Below are 18,988 nucleotides of genomic sequence, written 5' to 3'. Positions count from 1 at the left end.
GAATGGTTCTTCATGTTCCTCATCTAGTTTTAGAGAACGGTTCTCTAGAACTAGAGGAGGTTCCTTGAGAACCTTTTTTGGTCAAAGTTATTTGAGGAACTTTTGAACTCTTAATAGGCAGACGTTCTTAGAGAATAGTAGATCTGCAAGCTCACAACGCATCGTGGTGCGACACGCTGTGAGCTTGTAGATCTGCGATTTTCCACAAACACATTTCAGACGGTTGATGAAGTGTTTACGGTTTAAGGGGTTTGGGTTCTTTATAGAACCATTCAAATAAATGATCTGAAAGGTTCTTTCTGGAACTAAAAATGGTTCTTCTATGGCGTCACTCTGAAGAACCAGTTTTGGTTCCGGTTAGCGCCTTCATTTTTCTGTGTGTACCACTACTAATTAACCTAATGTCTACTTCTACTACTAATTAACCTACTGTCTACTTCTACTACTAATTAACCTACTGTCTACTTCTACTACTAATTAACCTACTGTCTACTTCTACTACTAATTAACCTACTGTCTACTTCTACTACTAATGAACCTACTGTCTACTTCTACTACTAATGAACCTACTGTCTACTTCTACTACTAATGAACCTACTGTCTACTTCTACTACTAATGAACCTACTGTCTACTTCTACTACTAATGAACCTACTGTCTACTTCTACTACTAATGAACCTACTGTCTACTTCTACTACTAATTAACCTACTGTCATTATAACCAACTACAGCAAAGACCAGGAGAAACTGGGCCCACTGCATAAGGTCATGGGTAGACTAAACATCTAGCTAATTATTTAATTAACCTAATTGTTTAATTCAGGGGTCTTCAACAGGGGGTCCGGGACCCCTAGGGGGTCCTCAGAGCTACTATAGGGGGTCCGCCAAATCTTTGTGTGAAAGGATTTAGTTTTTTTTTTTACATTAACCACTTGAACCCTAGAATTCCTTTTCTGAGGGAACATTAGCCGAAAATAGCCGATCTACAAGCTCTCAACGCCTCGCAGCGCGAGGCGTTGAGAGCTTGTAGATCTGCTATTTTCGGCAAAGAGGGGTAAAAAGAGCAGACCAACAGAACGAAAGTTTACTAAGTATTGACGGTTTAAGACAAGCCGTTAAATGTCTGAAAATACACGTTAACATCAATCCAACATCTAGGAAAAGCTTTAATCTGCAACACAATTTTATGTCATGTATATAGTGGGGGTCCCGGCTTCATCTCTCTCTCAGCTAGGGGGTCCTTGGCCTGAAAAGGTTGAAGACCCCTGGTTTAATTAACTCTTTAACTGCCAGAGCTTTTCAGAAAAAGTGTCACGCTACTGCCAGCGAAAACGAGCGATTTTGCTAATCTTTGAAAATCATTTACTGTGATCGTTGTCCTCACGGAGATGGATTATTATTTATGTTTTTATACTTTATTTTTCTCATGTGGGCACCACAGTGAGTGTGACTACAAGGACAACACAAAATACAACATTGGGACAAAGCAAAACAAAGACTAACATTAACACAAAGTAGACATCATTAAAAAGGAAAAAAACTATACAAAAAACAAAAACCCCAAAAAACAGAACAAAACACAACAAAACTGGAGAGAAAAACAAAACAAAAATATAGCTGCAAGCAGCGATAATACGGGGCCAGTGAATAGAGAGAGAGAGAGACATGGAAACGGAATAGATTGAAGAGAGAGAGAGTGACATGGAAACAATAGATTGATGAGAGAGAGAGATGGAAACATAATGGTTTGATTGGACATCTCAACCTACTGCCATTAACAGGATTCGAACTCTCAACCTTCAGACTAATAGGCTGCAACACTACCTATAGTGCTATAGCTTTGTCCAGGCTGATATTGTCTGTTGAAGATCATAAACTCTTGCCTTCTTTCATGAACCAAGCCCCTGTTTCACTAACACTAAGATCACTCGTTCACAAACCATTTACCAATGAAGAAATTGTACATCTCCTCAGAACCAAAACTAGTGAAAGTAGCCGATCTACAAGCTCACAAACCATGAAAAGTTGTGAGATTGTAGATCAGCTATTTTCAGAATGAAGTATGTCATACGTTGAAAAAACGTACTCTCAAATAAGCATTTCAGGTTATCTTTACCATTTGCACATGTATTCATTGATACAGTCATGTTGTTTGCAATTCAACTTAAAATAAGTCTGCATCAAGTGAGGCTTGAACTGGCGACCTTGAGATTGTGAGGCATTCATTTAAGGGAGACGCCATTGGCCCAACAAACAAGTAACTGTGAAAAAGGAGATCACACAGATGATACAGTTTCACGCAAATAGCTGAAAAATCCTGGGTTTAAGTGTTTTTCAAACTGCTCAAAATTGCGGACAATCTAAGGGCGGAGCTTACTGGTCAAAGCGATAGATGTGTTCCTCATGAGTCAAGGCACAAGTGTAAGCAAGTTTCACGACTTTCGGCCAAACGAGGCATGACTTTTGCCTGTTTAAAGTTTGCATTTTCAAAAAATTGCTATAGCTTCCCCCTTTGGCCAATTGGAGTGAGATCGGTTTCAGTGATATTTGGAATGACTCTCTACATTACTGCAACGTTTCAAAGAAATGTGAGTCTTGCATGTATGTGTTAGGGGCAGATGAATAATTTTCATAAAACTGCAATAGTTAAAATCTATTTCCTCCTGGGATTTTTGAGTAATCTGCACAAAACATTTTGAACATGAACTTAGGACCTTTGCCGACAAAACAAAAGCGGCGGATTGTCCATAAGTGAAAAAATGCAGACGTTATGAGCCAATGGCTGTTTTTCATATCATTCAAAATGGTGGGCGATCTAAAGGTCAGAGGTCAAAAGTCAGACCACAAAAGTTGTCGGGCATGAAGAGACGCATGTGTGTATCGAGGTTTCATGGTTGTAGGTCAAACAGGGCATGAGTTGTACCTGTTCAAAGTTGGCACTTTCAATTGAGTGCTATAGCGCCACCCTTTGACGAATGAGTGTGAGAATTATTTCTTGGTAGTTTTTCATGAGCATCTACCATATGGCCGAGTTTCGTAAAAAGCGTATGCACGGTTAAGCCAGAACTGGCAAAAACAAGTATTTTTCAAACTGCTCAAAATTGCGGAAAATCTAAGGGCGGAGCTTAATGGTCAAATCGATACGTGTGTTCCTCATGAGTCAAGGCACATGTGTAAGCAAGTTTCACGACTTTCGGCCAAACGAGGCATGACTTATGCCTGTTTAAAGTCTGCCTTTTCAAAAAATTGCTATAGCGCCCCCTTTTGGCCAATTGGAGTAAGATTGGTTTCAGTGATATTTGGAATGACCCTGTACATTTCTGCAAAGTTTCAAAGAAATGTGAGTCTGCATGTATGTTTTAGGCACAGATGAATAATTTTCTTTAAACTGTAATAGTTAAAATCTATCTCCTCCTGGGATTTTTGAGCAATCTGCACGAAACGTTTAGCACTTGAACCTTGGACCACTGCCTACAAAAATTTCCAACGGATTTTCCATAAGTGAAAAAATGCAGAAGTTAGGAGCCAATGACTGTTTTTCATATAATTCAAAATGGTGGGAGATCTAAAGGTCAGAGGTCAAAAGTCAGAGGGTGAAAGTTGTTCAGCATGAGGAGACGCATATGTGTATCCAAGTTTCATGGCTGTAGGTCAAACAGGGCATGAGTTGTACCTGGTCAAAGTTGGCATTTTCAATTGAGTGCTATAGCGCCACCTTTGGACGAAAGATTGTGAGAATTATTTTTTGATCGTTTTTCATGACCATCTACCATATGGCCGAGTTTCGTAAAAAGCGACAGCGCGGTTCAGCCAGAACTGCGAAAAGTGGCAGAAGAAGAAGTGACAGAATACTGCCAATAACAATACGTGTACAGAGCAGAGCTCTGTCCCCGTAACAAGGTACAGAGGCAAATAAAAACTATTACCCATGTTCAAGTTCATATTCTTTACCACTCTTTTTCTACTAACTAAAACATCAGAGCAAACCGATCATTAATTAAGTCAGTCCTTCATCAAGTGCCTGATAATAAAACAGTACCGTGTTAAACGTGCCCCCCCCCCCCCCCCCACCCATCCACACTCACACTTTCATTGTAGCACTCCCAAAGGACCACAATTGAAACAAGCCTACGGGCTTTCTTGTGTTTTTTATCCTTTTGAATTTTAATATTCAATAAACTGATCAATCAATCAATCCCATTTAGCCCACAGAGTATTTACTCTTACTAAGATTTCCTCTGATGTTATATGTTAAAGGTAGGGTAAGTGATATTTTTTGGTTAAAACCAAAAGTATTTTTTTGTTAAAAGGTTAAAGCACTATATTGTGATAGTAATCATTGCTATAGAGTGTTTGTTCAGTAACAGGAGTCTCCCTGTCTCTCCAGCTCTTTAATAAACAGAAAATACATTTTCCGGTAGGTGTCAAAATCTCAGCCAATCAGGAGAAAGTACCCATTTTTAAGCTTCATTTTTATAGTGTTCCAGTTCCAATTTTGCCTGCTCATTTCTTAGTGTCATCACTTCCAATTTCACTTGTTTAATCTGTATCCTGATTGAGTTCTCTGTCCTGATTGGATGAAACTGGAAATGAAACTGAAACTGAAACGAAAATGCATTTTCTGTTTAATAAAGAGCTGGAGAGACAAGGAGACTCCTTTTACTGAACAAACACTCTATAGCAATGAGTACTATCAGAATATAGAGCTATTTAACACTTATTTTAACCAAAGAAAATCACTTACCCTACCTTTAACTGCTCCATTACTTTTATTTGTTCCATTAGCTCCCTCCATTTCTGTACACTAGGGCTTAGTTTCTGAAGCCAGTTTGTTTGGTTATACGTTTGAGGGCCGTTATTCTTAACATTTTAATAAGGTACCTGTCTTGGTTCTGTCTATCCCCTTTTCGGAGATTGATTATTACACGCACGGGGGTCTCGTAGAATCGAAGAAGAACAAATTGGCCCGTCCCGATACTCCATATCACAGCTATATGGACAGTTGAATGTGGCTTGTTTTTGCCAAAAACAACAGAAAGCCGAGAATTTTTATTTATTTTTTATAAATCCTGTAACACTGCACCACGTGATTTCTGGGTGTACTCTTCTCTGATGATCACCGGATCCAGATCTGTGGATCCAAAACGGGTTTTCTTCCTAATAAGAATAGTAAAATCAACAGAAAGTTACATTTTTTACATTAAAAAAACAAATACTGAGTTTGGTGATGTTCTATATTGTCTGAATCAGCTTTGTTTGCGTTCGTTTATGTGCTAAAAGAGTGACTTTGAGAGCCGTTTCACCTTACAAGTCAATGTAAGTCAATGAGGAACATATTTTGAATCATCAATTTCTAAACAATGGAGCAATTCTTTTTCTTTTCTTGTCCACCTTTGGAGTTACACCATGGCAAGGTAACTACACAAACCAAACCTCTACTAAAGTGGTCTTACCCTTTTAAGTCGTTCTGGATGTGAGCGTCTGCTAAACGGCTATATTGTAAGGTCAAGGTCGAGGTAGACTTCATTATCCCGCAGGCACAATGTGTTCAGCACCGAGCAGTAAAAACCATCAACATCAACAAACAATTTACACCCACACACAAACGCACACGAAAACACACACGCAGGCACGCAAGCACGCACGCACACAGTGTGTGATTTAAAAGGCCAATAGCAGCAGGAACAAATCGATGGGTCCTTTAATGTCTGTCTGTGCAGATCGTATCAGCGAGCCGATGGAAGCCATGTGCAGTGACTGACCAGTGGCTGAGCAGCCTCAGTGACTGACCAGTGGCTGAGCAGCCTCAGTGACTGACCAGTGGCTGAGCAGCCTCAGTGTACTGACCAATGGCTGAGCAGCCTCAGTGACTGACCAGTGGCTGAGCAGCCTCAGTGACTGACCAGTGGCTGAGCAGCCTCAGTGTACTGACCAATGACTGAGCAGACTCAGTGACTGACCAATGGCTGAGCAGCCTCAGTGACTGACCAGTGGCTGAGCAGCCTCAGTGTACTGACCAATGACTGAGCAGACTCAGTGACTGACCAATGGCTGAGCAGCCTCAGTGACTGACCAGTGGCTGAGCAGCCTCAGTGACTGACCAGTGGCTGAGCAGCCTCAGTGTACTGACCAGTGGCTGAGCAGACTCAGTGTACTGACCAATGACTGAGCAGCCTAAGAGTCAACAGAAATGTAACGCATGACCTCAATTCCAAGTGCTTGTCAAGGTGGGGGGTTCCCCAGTTCAAATATGATTATTTTTGGGGGTCACGGCCTGAAAAAGTTGAGAACCACTGACTTTTTATGCAATTATGCTATGAGGCTAACGCTATGATCAAATCCATATGATGTGACATTAATAACAGATCCAACGTGAATGTGTGAATGTAGCCTCGTGTGGCCAGACTATATCACTACGTGGCAGTGTTGATTTTGACAGCAAATTTGGATTTAGTTTTAGTCATAGTCTTTTGAATAAAATTCCATTTAGTTTTAGTCATATTTTAGTCATTCTGAAATGTTTTAGTTTTTTTGTCTAGTTTTAGTCGACTAAATATCATAAGATTATAGTCAACTAAATCTACAGTTGATTTAGTCGACTAAAATGTATTTTGGCCGTGCCTTGATGGCGTCGTAATGGCTGTTTTTACACTTGGTTGCAAGTTGAAAATAGCAGATCTACAAGCTCACAACGTGTCGCAGCATGACGCGTTGTGAGCTTGTAGATCTGCTATTTTCAGAACGCAACACCCGAGCACAACCAACCATAAAATGACTTGTCTTTTAGTTCTACTGGATCTCTTCTCCACTAGACCCTCACTAACATTTTAGTCTAGTTTTTATTTGCCGACGAAATTGTCAATATATTTAGTCATAATTTTAGTCATCGTAGCTTAGTTTTTATCTAGTTTTTCTTTAGTGTTTGTCATTGAAAAAAGGTAGTCGTCATAGTTTTAGTCAACGAAATCAACACTACTGCGTGGATATGAGTCTGGTGCTCCCATGAGGACGTTTTTTTCCCAAGGGGCGGGATCAAAAGAATGGCTCTGGACGCAATTGGTTAGACCTACAACCAACTACCAATTACAGTCTCCCATATTTGAATACTGGGCCCTGATTGGTCACCCCAGACTTCGGGAGCAGGAAATGGATTCACAACGGAGCCAGATCCAAATCGCAGAGGGAAATGTTTCTTTTTTGCACTGGCAGAATTGTCTAGTCCCAGGCTAGTGTGAATGACGGCCGTGCGTGTTGTTCCTGTGTTGGCCTGCAGGTGGAGTCGTTGACGGAGCGAGTCGAGGAGCTCAAACAAGACAAGAAGAGACTGGTGGAAGAATACGAAGCCAAACTGAACAAGGTAAGACCTGAACATCATGCTAAAACACCTGAACATCATGCTAAAACACCTGAACATTATCCTAAAACACCTGAACATTATGTTAACACATCCAGAAGTGCCAGAGGTTTTTTAAAACAGGGTACATCCAGTGCCATCCAGCGATTTCAGGTCGTGCGTAGCCTACGCAGCTTGCGTAAGAGCCTCCTGCACAGCTGGGACCCGTCGAAACCTACGCTCTACCCTCATTAGTGGCAGCTGGTTGTGCGTTACGTGCTATCTAAACTGGCTTCGGCAAACACCACCGTCGCAAGGTTCTCAAGAGCACAGCGTTACGTCTCTGCCTAGCTAGCTTCGGGAAACTGCACGTAAGACCTCCTGGACGAAGTCCCGAAAGGCTTCGTAGCCTACGTAGTGCTTTCCTCTGCAGCATTTTGTTACCCTTACCCTACCCTTCATATATATATATATATATATATATATATATATATATATATATATAAAACATGTTAAACAAGCTAAACATTGCGCACAGAACATTAACTAAATTTGACTAGTTGAATCCTATTATGTTCTGTTGCCCGGGGTCCCCCAGGGGTCTGTACTTGGTCCCCTGCCAAATCTCTTCACCTGGAAAATAGTGGCTTTGTGACACATTGTGAGCTTGTAGATCAGCTATGTTTAGCGATATTATATTTTTTTAGCAAAATGTATATAGGTCTGAAGTGGTTCAGGTATGTTTTGTAATAATAATAATAATCAAAATCTACAAAGTAACTAGTAACTAGTTTTCAAATAATTGTAGTGGAGTAAAAGTATAATATTTGCCTCTGAGATGTAGTGGAGTAGAAGTAAAAGTGTTGAAAATTGGAAATACTCAAGTAAAGTAAAATTATACTTAAGTACAGTGCTTGAGTAAATGTACTTTACACCAATAAATAATAACTACATTGGATGCATTGGAGCACAGCTTATTTTTCTTTCCTTGTTTTACTTTTCCTGAAAAGTATATAGAGTTTTATTTGGTACATACTGACTGCAGCGACAGGCTTCAGGGTTCGACCCAGATAACATCGTGATATTCCTGGTGGCTTCCAGTCAGGGTATGAATGTATCTGGGTTATTGTAACCAGAAATATGACATTTACACACATCAGCAGCGCATTAACACAACACTCTGTACAGTTAGACCAGAGCTGTGTCAGCACAAACACCCCAAAAAGAAAGAGAAGCAAAATGCTGACTCACTTCTCCTGGAAGTTTATCAGAGTTGAGCTGTGTGGCTGACTTTACACCAAGTTTGTTTTGAGGTGTTTTCAGCGCCCTCCTGTGGACAAAGCATTCACACATAATACGCAGGCAGACAGGCAGACAGACAGGCAGGCAGGCAGGCAGGCAGGCAGGCAGGCAGGCAGGCAGACAGACAGACAGACAGACAGACAGGCAGGCAGACAGACAGACAGACAGACAGACAGACAGACAGGCAGGCAGGCAGGCAGGCAGGCAGACAGACAGACAGACAGACAGACAGACAGACAGACAGGCAGGCAGGCAGACAGACAGACAGACAGACAGACAGACAGACAGACAGACAGACAGACAGACAGACAGACAGACAGGCAGGCAGGCAGGCAGGCAGGCAGGCAGGCAGGCAGGCAGGCAGGCAGGCAGGCAGGCAGGCAGACAGACAGACAGACAGACAGACAGACAGACAGACAGACAGACAGACAGACAGACAGACAGACAGACAGACAGACAGACAGACAGACAGGCAGGCAGGCAGGCAGGCAGGCAGGCAGGCAGGCAGGCAGGCAGGCAGACAGACAGACAGACAGACAGACAGACAGACAGACAGACAGACAGACCCCTCTCGATGTATGTTAGGGGTCCAACTAACGGTTTTAATCTGTAATAATAATGGTATACTCAATTATTGGATTAATCAAAAAAGTAATCGATATAATTATTGCAAACAAAATAATCAGTTGTTTTATATTGTTATTTTTCATTGTAAACACTTATTCCGACCCCTTTATTCTCTCAGTGTAAAGGAAAAAAATATATATATTCAATAGTTGCAACCAATAATATATATTATGATAACCCTATAAAAAGTATTTGTATTATATGGATATTATTAAATATAAACATTTATATTTCAGGCGTTCTATGAGCGTGAACTGGACCTTTTTAAAGGGATAGTTCACCCCCAAAATGATATCTATTGATTACTCACTCCATGGAGCTTTGATTCATGGATATGTTTAGTTTTTGTGGCATTCCAGGGGCATTAAGTTGATGACCGGAGAAGTCTCCGGTAGGAGGAGCCACACTCTTTAATCTTTTATCTCTGTGATGATGGCCCACATTACAGTCTGGTCTAGTGTGGGTAGTTATGGGCGGGCCTACCTTGCCATTAACCCTTGTCCTATAGGTGAGCAGGGTGTGGCCTCCTGGTCTGATGGCTCATTGGAGAGCACCTGGGCCCGGGGCCTCCAGGAGGCTATAAAATCCCTGTCTCTACCAGTGTCTGTGGAGATGCAGAGGAGAACAGACCTGCTGCCTCCACCACAGTGTTGATTTTAACAGCACATTTTTCATTTAGTTTTAGTCATATTTTAGTCATTCTGAAATGTTTTAGTTTTTGTCTAGTTTTAGTCGACTAAATATCATAAGATTATAGTCGACTAAATCTACAGTTGATTTAGTCGACTAAAATGTATTTTTGGCGGGACTTGATGGCGTCGTAATTGCTGATTTTACACTTGGTTGCATGCTGAAAATAGCAGATCTACAAGCTCACAACATGTCGCGCTGCGACGCGTTGTGAGCTTGTAGATCTGCTATTTTCAGAGCACAACACCGAGCGCAACCAAACACCAACGACTCGTCTTTTAGTTCTACTGGATCTCTTCTCCACTAGATCCCTCACTAACATTTGAGTCTAGTTTTTATTTGTTGACCAAATTGTCATTATATTTAGTCTCAGTTTTAGTCGTCATAGCTTGTTTTTTGTTGTTTTTATTTAGTTTTCATCAGTGATAAAAGGTAGTCGACAAACACTTTTCATCATAGTTTTAGTTGACAAAATCAACACTGCTCCACCAGCTCAATCCCTCATTCTCCATGCCCGTATGAATATTATGTTTGTTACTTTCCATCCACACACCTCGCACCACACTATGCTGCACACATACACACCTACACACTGACTACACACTATGCTCCACACCTACACACTGACACTGACTACACACCTCATAGGATCCTTAAGGTGTTCTTTTACGCGGTTTACACGGTCACGGCTCTTTTCTGTTTTGGCCCCCCAGTGGTGGAATGAACTCCCCACTGATGTCAGGACAGCAGAGAAAACCCACCTCTTCAGGAAACACTACCCGTCCTCTTTGCCTTGCCTACTTGTTGTTAACTAGTTGTACGAGCTCTTGTTTTATTGTTGTATTGGATCTTGTTTCTTCGATACACTTTAGCTCTTATTCATTTGATTTTGCTGTTTGTCTCATCTGTTTAAGACAGTAGGGAGCTGATATATTGCACTTTTATCATAGCACTAGGTATGCTATTAGTTGCTTGTTTTAGAAGAGAATGCACTTCAGACTTCTGGTGATTAGTAGTTTCGTTCCCTACAGTATGTTGAATGCACTTATTGTAAGTTGCTTTGGATAAAAGCGTCTGCTAAATGACTGTAAAGTAATGTAATATACTAGAGGGTCGGGGCGCTGCGCGCCCCTCCCCCCTAGCCGCTGCGCGGTGCTTTGTGTTTGTTGGTCTCTATAATATATAAAGCCATAATAGGAGATGTTCCCAATGGAGCTATGCCCAAATATGGAGTGTGTTGTCTGACCTCACTTGGGTCTCGTTGGGTGGTTATATAAAGCCATAATAGGAGATGTTCCCAATGGAGCTATGCCCAAATATGGAGTGTGTTGTCTGACCTCACTTGGGTCTCGTTGGGTGGTTATATAAAGCCATAATAGGAGATGTTCCCAATGGAGCTATGCCCAAATATGGAGTGTGTTGTCTGACCTCACTTGGGTCTCGTTGGGCGGTGGTCGGCGATGACGCTAAGGAACAACATGGCCGACTGTAATGTTGTGAGTTTGTGTTGGCCGCAATTAATTATGCTGCGAGGGGCAGATGTGTGCTGAGCAGTATGAAGTGGCCTACAGACTGCGCGTAGTAATTCTGCACGTTGTGGCATGTCTTGTTAGTGACATTGATATGTTGTTTTTGTGTTTAGTCCCACACAGTGGCAGGGTTTTTTTTGGGGGTTTTGGGTTTAGAAATGTATATATATAGATAAACATTTATATTTATTATTATATTCATATCTATATTCCAGGCCCAGGCGTTCTATGAGCGTGAGCTAGAAGCCATGAAGCGCACCCAGCAGCTGACGGCCGACAACCTGTTGGCATGGAAACGTACGGAGGCGGAGCTACGGCGGGAGTTCCAGAGCCAGGAGGCGGCCCTCCAGAAGACGCTGGGTAAGCTGCGCGCCGAGCTGGCCCGGGTCAGCGAGGAGGCCCGCGAGAACCGAGACAAGAGCCACCGCCTGCAGCTCGCCCTGACCGCCGCAGAGAGCAACGTCAAGGTAACAAGGTTTTTTACCTTAAAGGTTTATGTTATCCAAAGTGTTGTTATACATATGTTATACAAACACTCTATAGTAATGATTACTATCATATAGAGCTATTTAAAGGAGAGAGATGGACCAAAATATATATATATATATTGCCCCTCATTTATCAATGGAGCATAAAATAAATTGAGCCGTAGGGCAACATCAAAGTCACATTTATGAAGCAATCCTATACAGCCAATCCTAGCGTACATTAAGTCGGAGCTTTAATAAATCTCACGTCTGAAAATAACACAGCCTTAAATATTTTCGAAACACCCCGATTTTACGACATGAAGAACCAGAATACGACCAAACAAATCATGAAAAGCCAATAAGAAAGGGTTTCCCCCGCTCGCCTCGCCACACACACACACACACACACACACACACACACACACACACACACACACACACACACACACACACACACGGCCAACTGTGTCTTTCATGTAATCCGTTTGTATATTTATTTAACCCATACCGAGCAGTGCGCCTTCGAGTTACACTAAAATAAAGCAGTCATGTAGGCTATTCCCCGTGAGACTCGGGCGGGCTGCAGTGATCCCGTGTCGCCACGTTAATAAGAGATTGGAGCGTCGGGTTTATATCCTTAACCCAGTCAGGTTGTAGCCTACATAACTCTCTCTATGACATAACTCCATACCATAGGACAAGCTACTGTAAGTTTGTAGACCTCACTGTCCATGAAAAGATGGTCGGGAGTCCCGAAAATGCTCTTGCAGAAGCGCTCGTATATTTTGAAAATAGCAGATCTACAAGCTCACAATGTGTCACGATGTTCATCCGTTGTGAACTTGTAGATCTGCTATTTTCAAATAGCCAATGCAGCCAGATCTGCAAGCTTAACCGAATGACTGTTAAAGCAGTTTGTTTGAATTAGTTTATAAAATGTATATTTTCACAGGGATTATTTATTAGTGTGTTAGATATACATTTTGGAGTGGATTATGTGTCCAGATGCCTGTCAGACGGTCAGACAATGCTGCTCCGCAGGTCTACAATGGAACAAATGGGCGCAGCCAACGTCAACAACTGCTCTCTACCAGATGTGAGATCTCAGCGTACCGTAGGCTGAAGGCAAAGTCAGGATATATTGATAAATGCCAAAAGTTGCGGTGATCTCGCCGTACGCCCATTATTTGGTCTTCACCGCGTTGATAAATGAGGGCCTCACTCATGAGGGGAGGGCGGGACGCGAGAATCTCACGCATCAGAGCTGTTCCGTAGGAACGGCAGCTCATGAGTGACAAACGGTGCATATGTGAGTGACAGGACACTACATGGAGACGATTTGTGAAAAAAAAAAAACGTTTGGAGCGACGAAAATAGCCGAATTAGGATTAAGCTCTAGGCTCCATTCTAGCTGTGGGAGGGGTCTGCATAATGGAGCACAGGGGCTTCTATGAAAAAAGTCAACTGCATCAGGAGGTATGTTGATGAATGATTATAGGCAGACACAATATATATCTATTTTGGTCCGGCACTCTCCTTTAACACTGTTACTGAACATTGAACAAACACAATACTCCGGTAAAGTTATTGGAAGGACCGTCTCCACGGCTACACATCCATAAAACATGCAAACAAATCACTAGAGCGCCCAGCGTTTGGTCAATCTGATCATTGGTCTGTGTTTCTCATGCTGCCTATAGACAGAAGATCATTGGTCTGTGTTTCTCATGCTGTCTATAGACTGAAGCTCATTGCTCTGTGTTTCTCATGCTGCCTATAGACAGAAGATCATTGCTCTGTGTTTTTCATGCTGTCTATAGACAGAAGATCAAACTAAACAGACCCACCACAGTGATTAAAAGTCCATCGTCGGTCAGAAGAGTGTGACTTGTTCTACTAGGACTGTTTTGAGTCAATGGACTGGCCCGTCTTTGGAGAGGCAGCCGAGGGAAACATTGATGAGATTATTATGCTGACAGTGTACTGTCCGTGATCAAGAAATGCATAGATCAGTGGTTCTCGACCGTTTTCAGGACCCCTGAATTGATATACATTTGGCCGCAGACCCCCATCTGAAAGTGTTTTGTACCAGGGCCCCCCAGAAGCAAATATTTGAATAAAAGTTCTGCTTAAAAATATAAATATATATTCAAAGATCTGCACACCGTTTCAAGATTTTTCAAAAATAGCAGATCTACAAGCTTGTAGATCTGCTATTTTTGAATAGCCAAAGCTAAGTTGTTAAAATGATTGTGACGCTATGTTAACTAATGTAGCTGGGGACCCCCTGGGACCACTGGTGGATACTTTTACTTAAGTAAAACCTGTGAGTACTTTTTCCACCACTGACTCCTATCCTCCTCACTCCCCGAACACGGGTCCTATCCTCTGGACCCCATACTCTGAGAGCCAGAGGATTCAAGATGGCCGCTCCTAGTGTGTGTGTGTGTGTGTGTGTGTGTGTGTGTGTGTGTGTGTGTGTGTGTGTGTGTGTGTGTGTGTGTGTGTGTGTGTGTGTGTGTGTGTGTGTGTGTGTGTGTGAGTGGAAACACTTCAATGATTCCAGTCTGTCCTACTTTCACCCTCATCACTTATCTGAGCAGAACAGACGCTTCACCATGTGTACGCTCACGCACACGCACACACACACACACACACACACACACACACACACACACACACACACACACACACCATTTTCTGTGCTTGTCCTTGCAAGTTATACCCACCCCTACTCCACTGTCTGTCTGTCTGTCTGTCTGTCTGTCTGTCTCTCTCTCTCTCTCTCTCTCTCTCTCTCTCTCTCTCTCTCTCTCTCTCTCTCTCTCTAAGGATTCATCAGTAATTGTGTCTGTGGTGGGTGGGCCGTTTTGGAGAGAGAGAGAGAGAGAGAGAGAGAGAGAGAGAGAGAGAGAGAGAGAGAGAGAGAGAGAGAGAGAGAGAGAGAGAGAGAGAGAGAGAGAGAGAGAGAGAGAGAGAGAGAGAGAGAGAGAGAGAGAGAGAGAGAGAGAGAGAGAGAGACTCATATCCCCCACATTTCTCTGTTTACAACAACAGATAAACGTGGGGGGGGGGGGGGGGGGGTGTAAGTATCTACTTGCTGTAGGTAAAAGTAGCAATACCATGATGTACATTCAAAATTCGACTGGAGCAAAATTACATTTTTTCACACAAGGATGTCTCATGAATAGGGGTTCATTTGGTTAAGTAGAGTAATTGAGTACGTGTATTAAGTTGTTTTGCACCGGAATCAAATGAAAGTCTGGAATCAGGAGATAAAACCACTACAACTGTAATGATGATAAAACAAACGCTTTGGAGGTTTTCCAAGTGGGCCCTGTGGAACATGGCAGAGAGCTCTCCATGGTGCTGAACTCCATACAGTTCACATCCACTACAATACACACGTCTAACAGCACTGTCCATGGTGCTGAACTACATCCACTACAACACAAATGTCTAACGGCACTGTCCATGGTGCTGATCTACATCCACTACAACACAAATGTCTAACAGCACTGTCCATGGTGCTGATCTACATCCACCACAATACACACGTCTAACAGCACTGTCCATGGTGCTGATCTACATCCACTACAATACACACACGTCTAACAGCACTGTCCATGGTGCTGAACTACATCCACTACAATACACACACGTCTAACAGCACTGTCCATGGTGCTGAACTACATCCACTACAACACAAATGTCTAACGGCACTGTCCATGGTGCTGATCTACATCCACTACAACACAAATGTCTAACAGCACTGTCCATGGTGCTGATCTACATCCACCACAATACACACGTCTAACAGCACTGTCCATGGTGCTGATCTACATCCACTACAACACAAATGTCTAACAGCACTGTCCATGGTGCTGATCTACATCCACCACAATACACACGTCTAACAGCACTGTCCATGGTGCTGATCTACATCCACTACAACACAAATGTCTAACAGCACTGTCCATGGTGCTGATCTACATCCACCACAATACACACGTCTAACAGCACTGTCCATGGTGCTGATCTACATCCACTACAACACAAATGTCTAACAGCACTGTCCATGGTGCTGAACTACATCCACTACAATACAAATGTCTAACAGCACTGTCCATGGTGCTGAACTACATCCAATACAATACACACGCCTAACAGCACTGTCCATGGTGCTGAACTCCATCCAATACAACACAAATGTCTAACAGCACTGTCCATGGTCCTGATCTACATCCACCACAATACACACGTCTAACAGCACTGTCCATGGTGCTGATCTACATCCACTACAACACTAGTCTGGGAGGGTTAGCGTCGGAGCTTGGACAGCAGGGGCGCGGCCACTGCGTTGTGATTCAAATCAACAGCCAATGAAGAAAAGGGGGCGGGATCCACATGCAGTGGGTGATGCATCTAAATAGGATCGACGGGAAGCAATTTCCCCTTGAGAAATTTCGGCCGCCATTGTTGTGTACTGCTGTTTGCCTCTCGTCGGACTTTTTAGACGAGTTGCACAGCTCTCAGACCGGTAAGAGGCGTGTCCGCTCAGATTCAGAGCGTGACGTACATCCCGCCCACAAATACCAGGGCTGTGGCCCAGAAGTTCCTCGCCAGAGCTGGCGAAAACTTCTGGGAACTCAGATTACTACAACACAAATGTCTAACAGCACTGTCCATGGTGCTGATCTACATCCACTACAACACAAATGTCTAACAGCACTGTCCATGGTCCTGAACTACATCCACTACAACACAAATGTCTAACAGCGCTGTCCATGGTGCTGATCTACATCCACCACAACACACACGTCTAATGGCATTGTCCATGGTGCTGATCTACATCCACCACAATACACACGTCTAACAGCACTGTCCATGGTGCTGATCTACATCCACCACAACACACACGTCTAATGGCATTGTCCATGGTGCTGATCTACATCCACCACAATACACACGTCTAACAGCACTGTCCATGGTGCTGATCTACATCCACCACAATACACACGTCTAACAGCACTGTCCATGGTGCTGATCTACATCCACTACAACACAAATGTCTAACAGCACTGTCCATGGTCCTGAACTACATCCACTACAATACACATGTCTAACGGCACTGTCCATGGTCCTGAACTACATACAGTCCTCATCCACTACAGTACAAACCACAAACATCAATGTGTGTAGTTGTGTTTGTGCTCTGTGTAACTCCAAAGCATTAACCCATTAAGACCGGGAACGCATCTGTGTCACTTTAGATTTTTTTTGGCTATTCAAAAATAGCAGATATACAAGCTCATAGCGCGGCACCGAGTGCCGCGCTATGAGCTTGTAGATCAGCTATTTTTGGAAAAATCTTGAAAATTGTCTTCAAATGTGTGAATATAAATATATATCTTTAAAGCAAACATTTGTAACTCAAATCCTTTGCTTCTGGGGATCCCTGGAACAAAATATGAGATGGGGGTCCGCGACCAAATACATATAATTTTGGGGGTCCTTGACATATAAGTTTGAGAACCACTGATATAGCAACATAGGTTTTTTTTTTTCAAAAAACTGTTAGGATTTAGAATATATTTAGTAGAATCGACCTCAAGCCTTAATGGGTTAATAAGGTGTTTTACTGTTTTCAGACGAGCGCTGAATCACTGACTGTAAACAGGTTTGACACAGACAGGGCACCACATGCCAATCAGAGCCTCACTAAATGCAACATTAGTCAAAGAGAATGTATACTGACTGATGCAAAACCCGACACCACCGTGGGTCCAGCCAATGAATGAACAGTCGCTTGTTTCCGTCGAGAGAGAGAGAGAGATTCATTTTCAGAGAGTCATTTGCATACTGTATCTGCTCCTTCCTTAATGGGGCACACGCGCGCGCGCGCGCGCGCGCGCGCGCACACACACACACACACACACACACACACACACACACACACACACACACACACACACACACACACAGCTAACCAAGCAGAAAACGTGTAGGGAGGTCATGCTGTTTCCATATTAATATCCAGCTATGATTGTGTTTTCATATTAACACATATTATAATGACATGAGGTCAGACATATAGTATGATGTGATGTCAGAGCACACACAACGCCACGCATTGTGAGCTTGTAGATCGGCTATTTTAAAATAGCCTATGTATAAAATAGGGCCAAAGTGGTTAATGTATGTTTTATATAAATAATTGTAGTGGAGTAAAAGTACAATAGTTGCCTCTGAGATGTAGTGGAGTAGAAGTAAAAGTATAGACAATTGGAAATACTCCAGTAAGGTAAAAGTACCTCAAAATTGTACCTAAGTACAGTACTTGAGTAAATATACTTAGTTACTTTGTGTTGTGTTGTTTAGGATGTGAACACACATTTGGGTATGTTGTGTTGTTTAGGATGTGAACAAACATCTGGATGTGTTGTGTTGTGTTGTTTAGGATGTGAACAAACATCTGGACGAGGTGACCCAGGACTCACAGATCGTGGCGATCCGTCAGAAGGAGGCGGAGGTGGAGCTGGAAGCAGCCAGAGACAGAGTGCAACAACAAGCTACGGAGATCCTGCTCAAAGCCAGTAAGACTGTCTGTCTGTCTGTCTGTCTGTCTGTCTGTCTGTCTGTCTGTCTGTCTGTCCAGGGACGTGCACAGATAGACTCTAGGTGGTGCTAGAGCGCCTGCCCTTTGCCCTCTTGACCAGAAGTGCCCTTTTGAAAAAAAGAAAGAAAAAAAAAAGGTTTTCAGTTTACAGCAGGGGTCTTCAACAGGGGGTCCGGGACCCCTAGGGGGTCCTCAGAGTTACTACAGGGGGTCCGCCAAATCTTTATGTGATATGATTTGTCTTTTTACCATAACCACTCGAAACCTAGCATCCCTTTTCTGAGGAGAACTTTAGCCAAAAATAGCCGATCTACAAGCTCACAACGCCTCGCGCTGCGAGGCGTTGTGAGCTTGTAGATCGGCTATTTTTGGCAAAGAGGTATAGGTGTAGAGGGAAAAAAGAGCAGACCAAGTAAAC

General features: G+C 42.8%; 1 protein-coding gene across 1 annotated transcript in view; it reads left to right on the top strand.

Moving 5' to 3' along the window:
* fam184ab (family with sequence similarity 184 member Ab) overlaps positions 1-18,988 on the top strand; it is a gene marked incomplete at its 5' end in the record, with an annotated part of 89,623 nt that overhangs the window by 37,634 nt on the left and 33,001 nt on the right. Inside the window, 3 exon segments of the mRNA XM_084082294.1 lie at positions 7,274-7,357; positions 11,697-11,948; positions 18,412-18,547. Of these exon segments, the coding sequence (XP_083938420.1) occupies positions 7,274-7,357; positions 11,697-11,948; positions 18,412-18,547 (472 nt within the window).

The sequence above is a fragment of the Gymnoscopelus microlampas genome, assembly GCF_963454915.1.
Source record: "Gymnoscopelus microlampas genome assembly, chromosome: 16".
Lineage (NCBI taxonomy): Eukaryota > Metazoa > Chordata > Actinopteri > Myctophiformes > Myctophidae > Gymnoscopelus > Gymnoscopelus microlampas.
The sequence above is the reverse complement of the archived record's forward strand: the minus strand, read 5'-3'. Positions and strand labels throughout refer to the sequence as shown.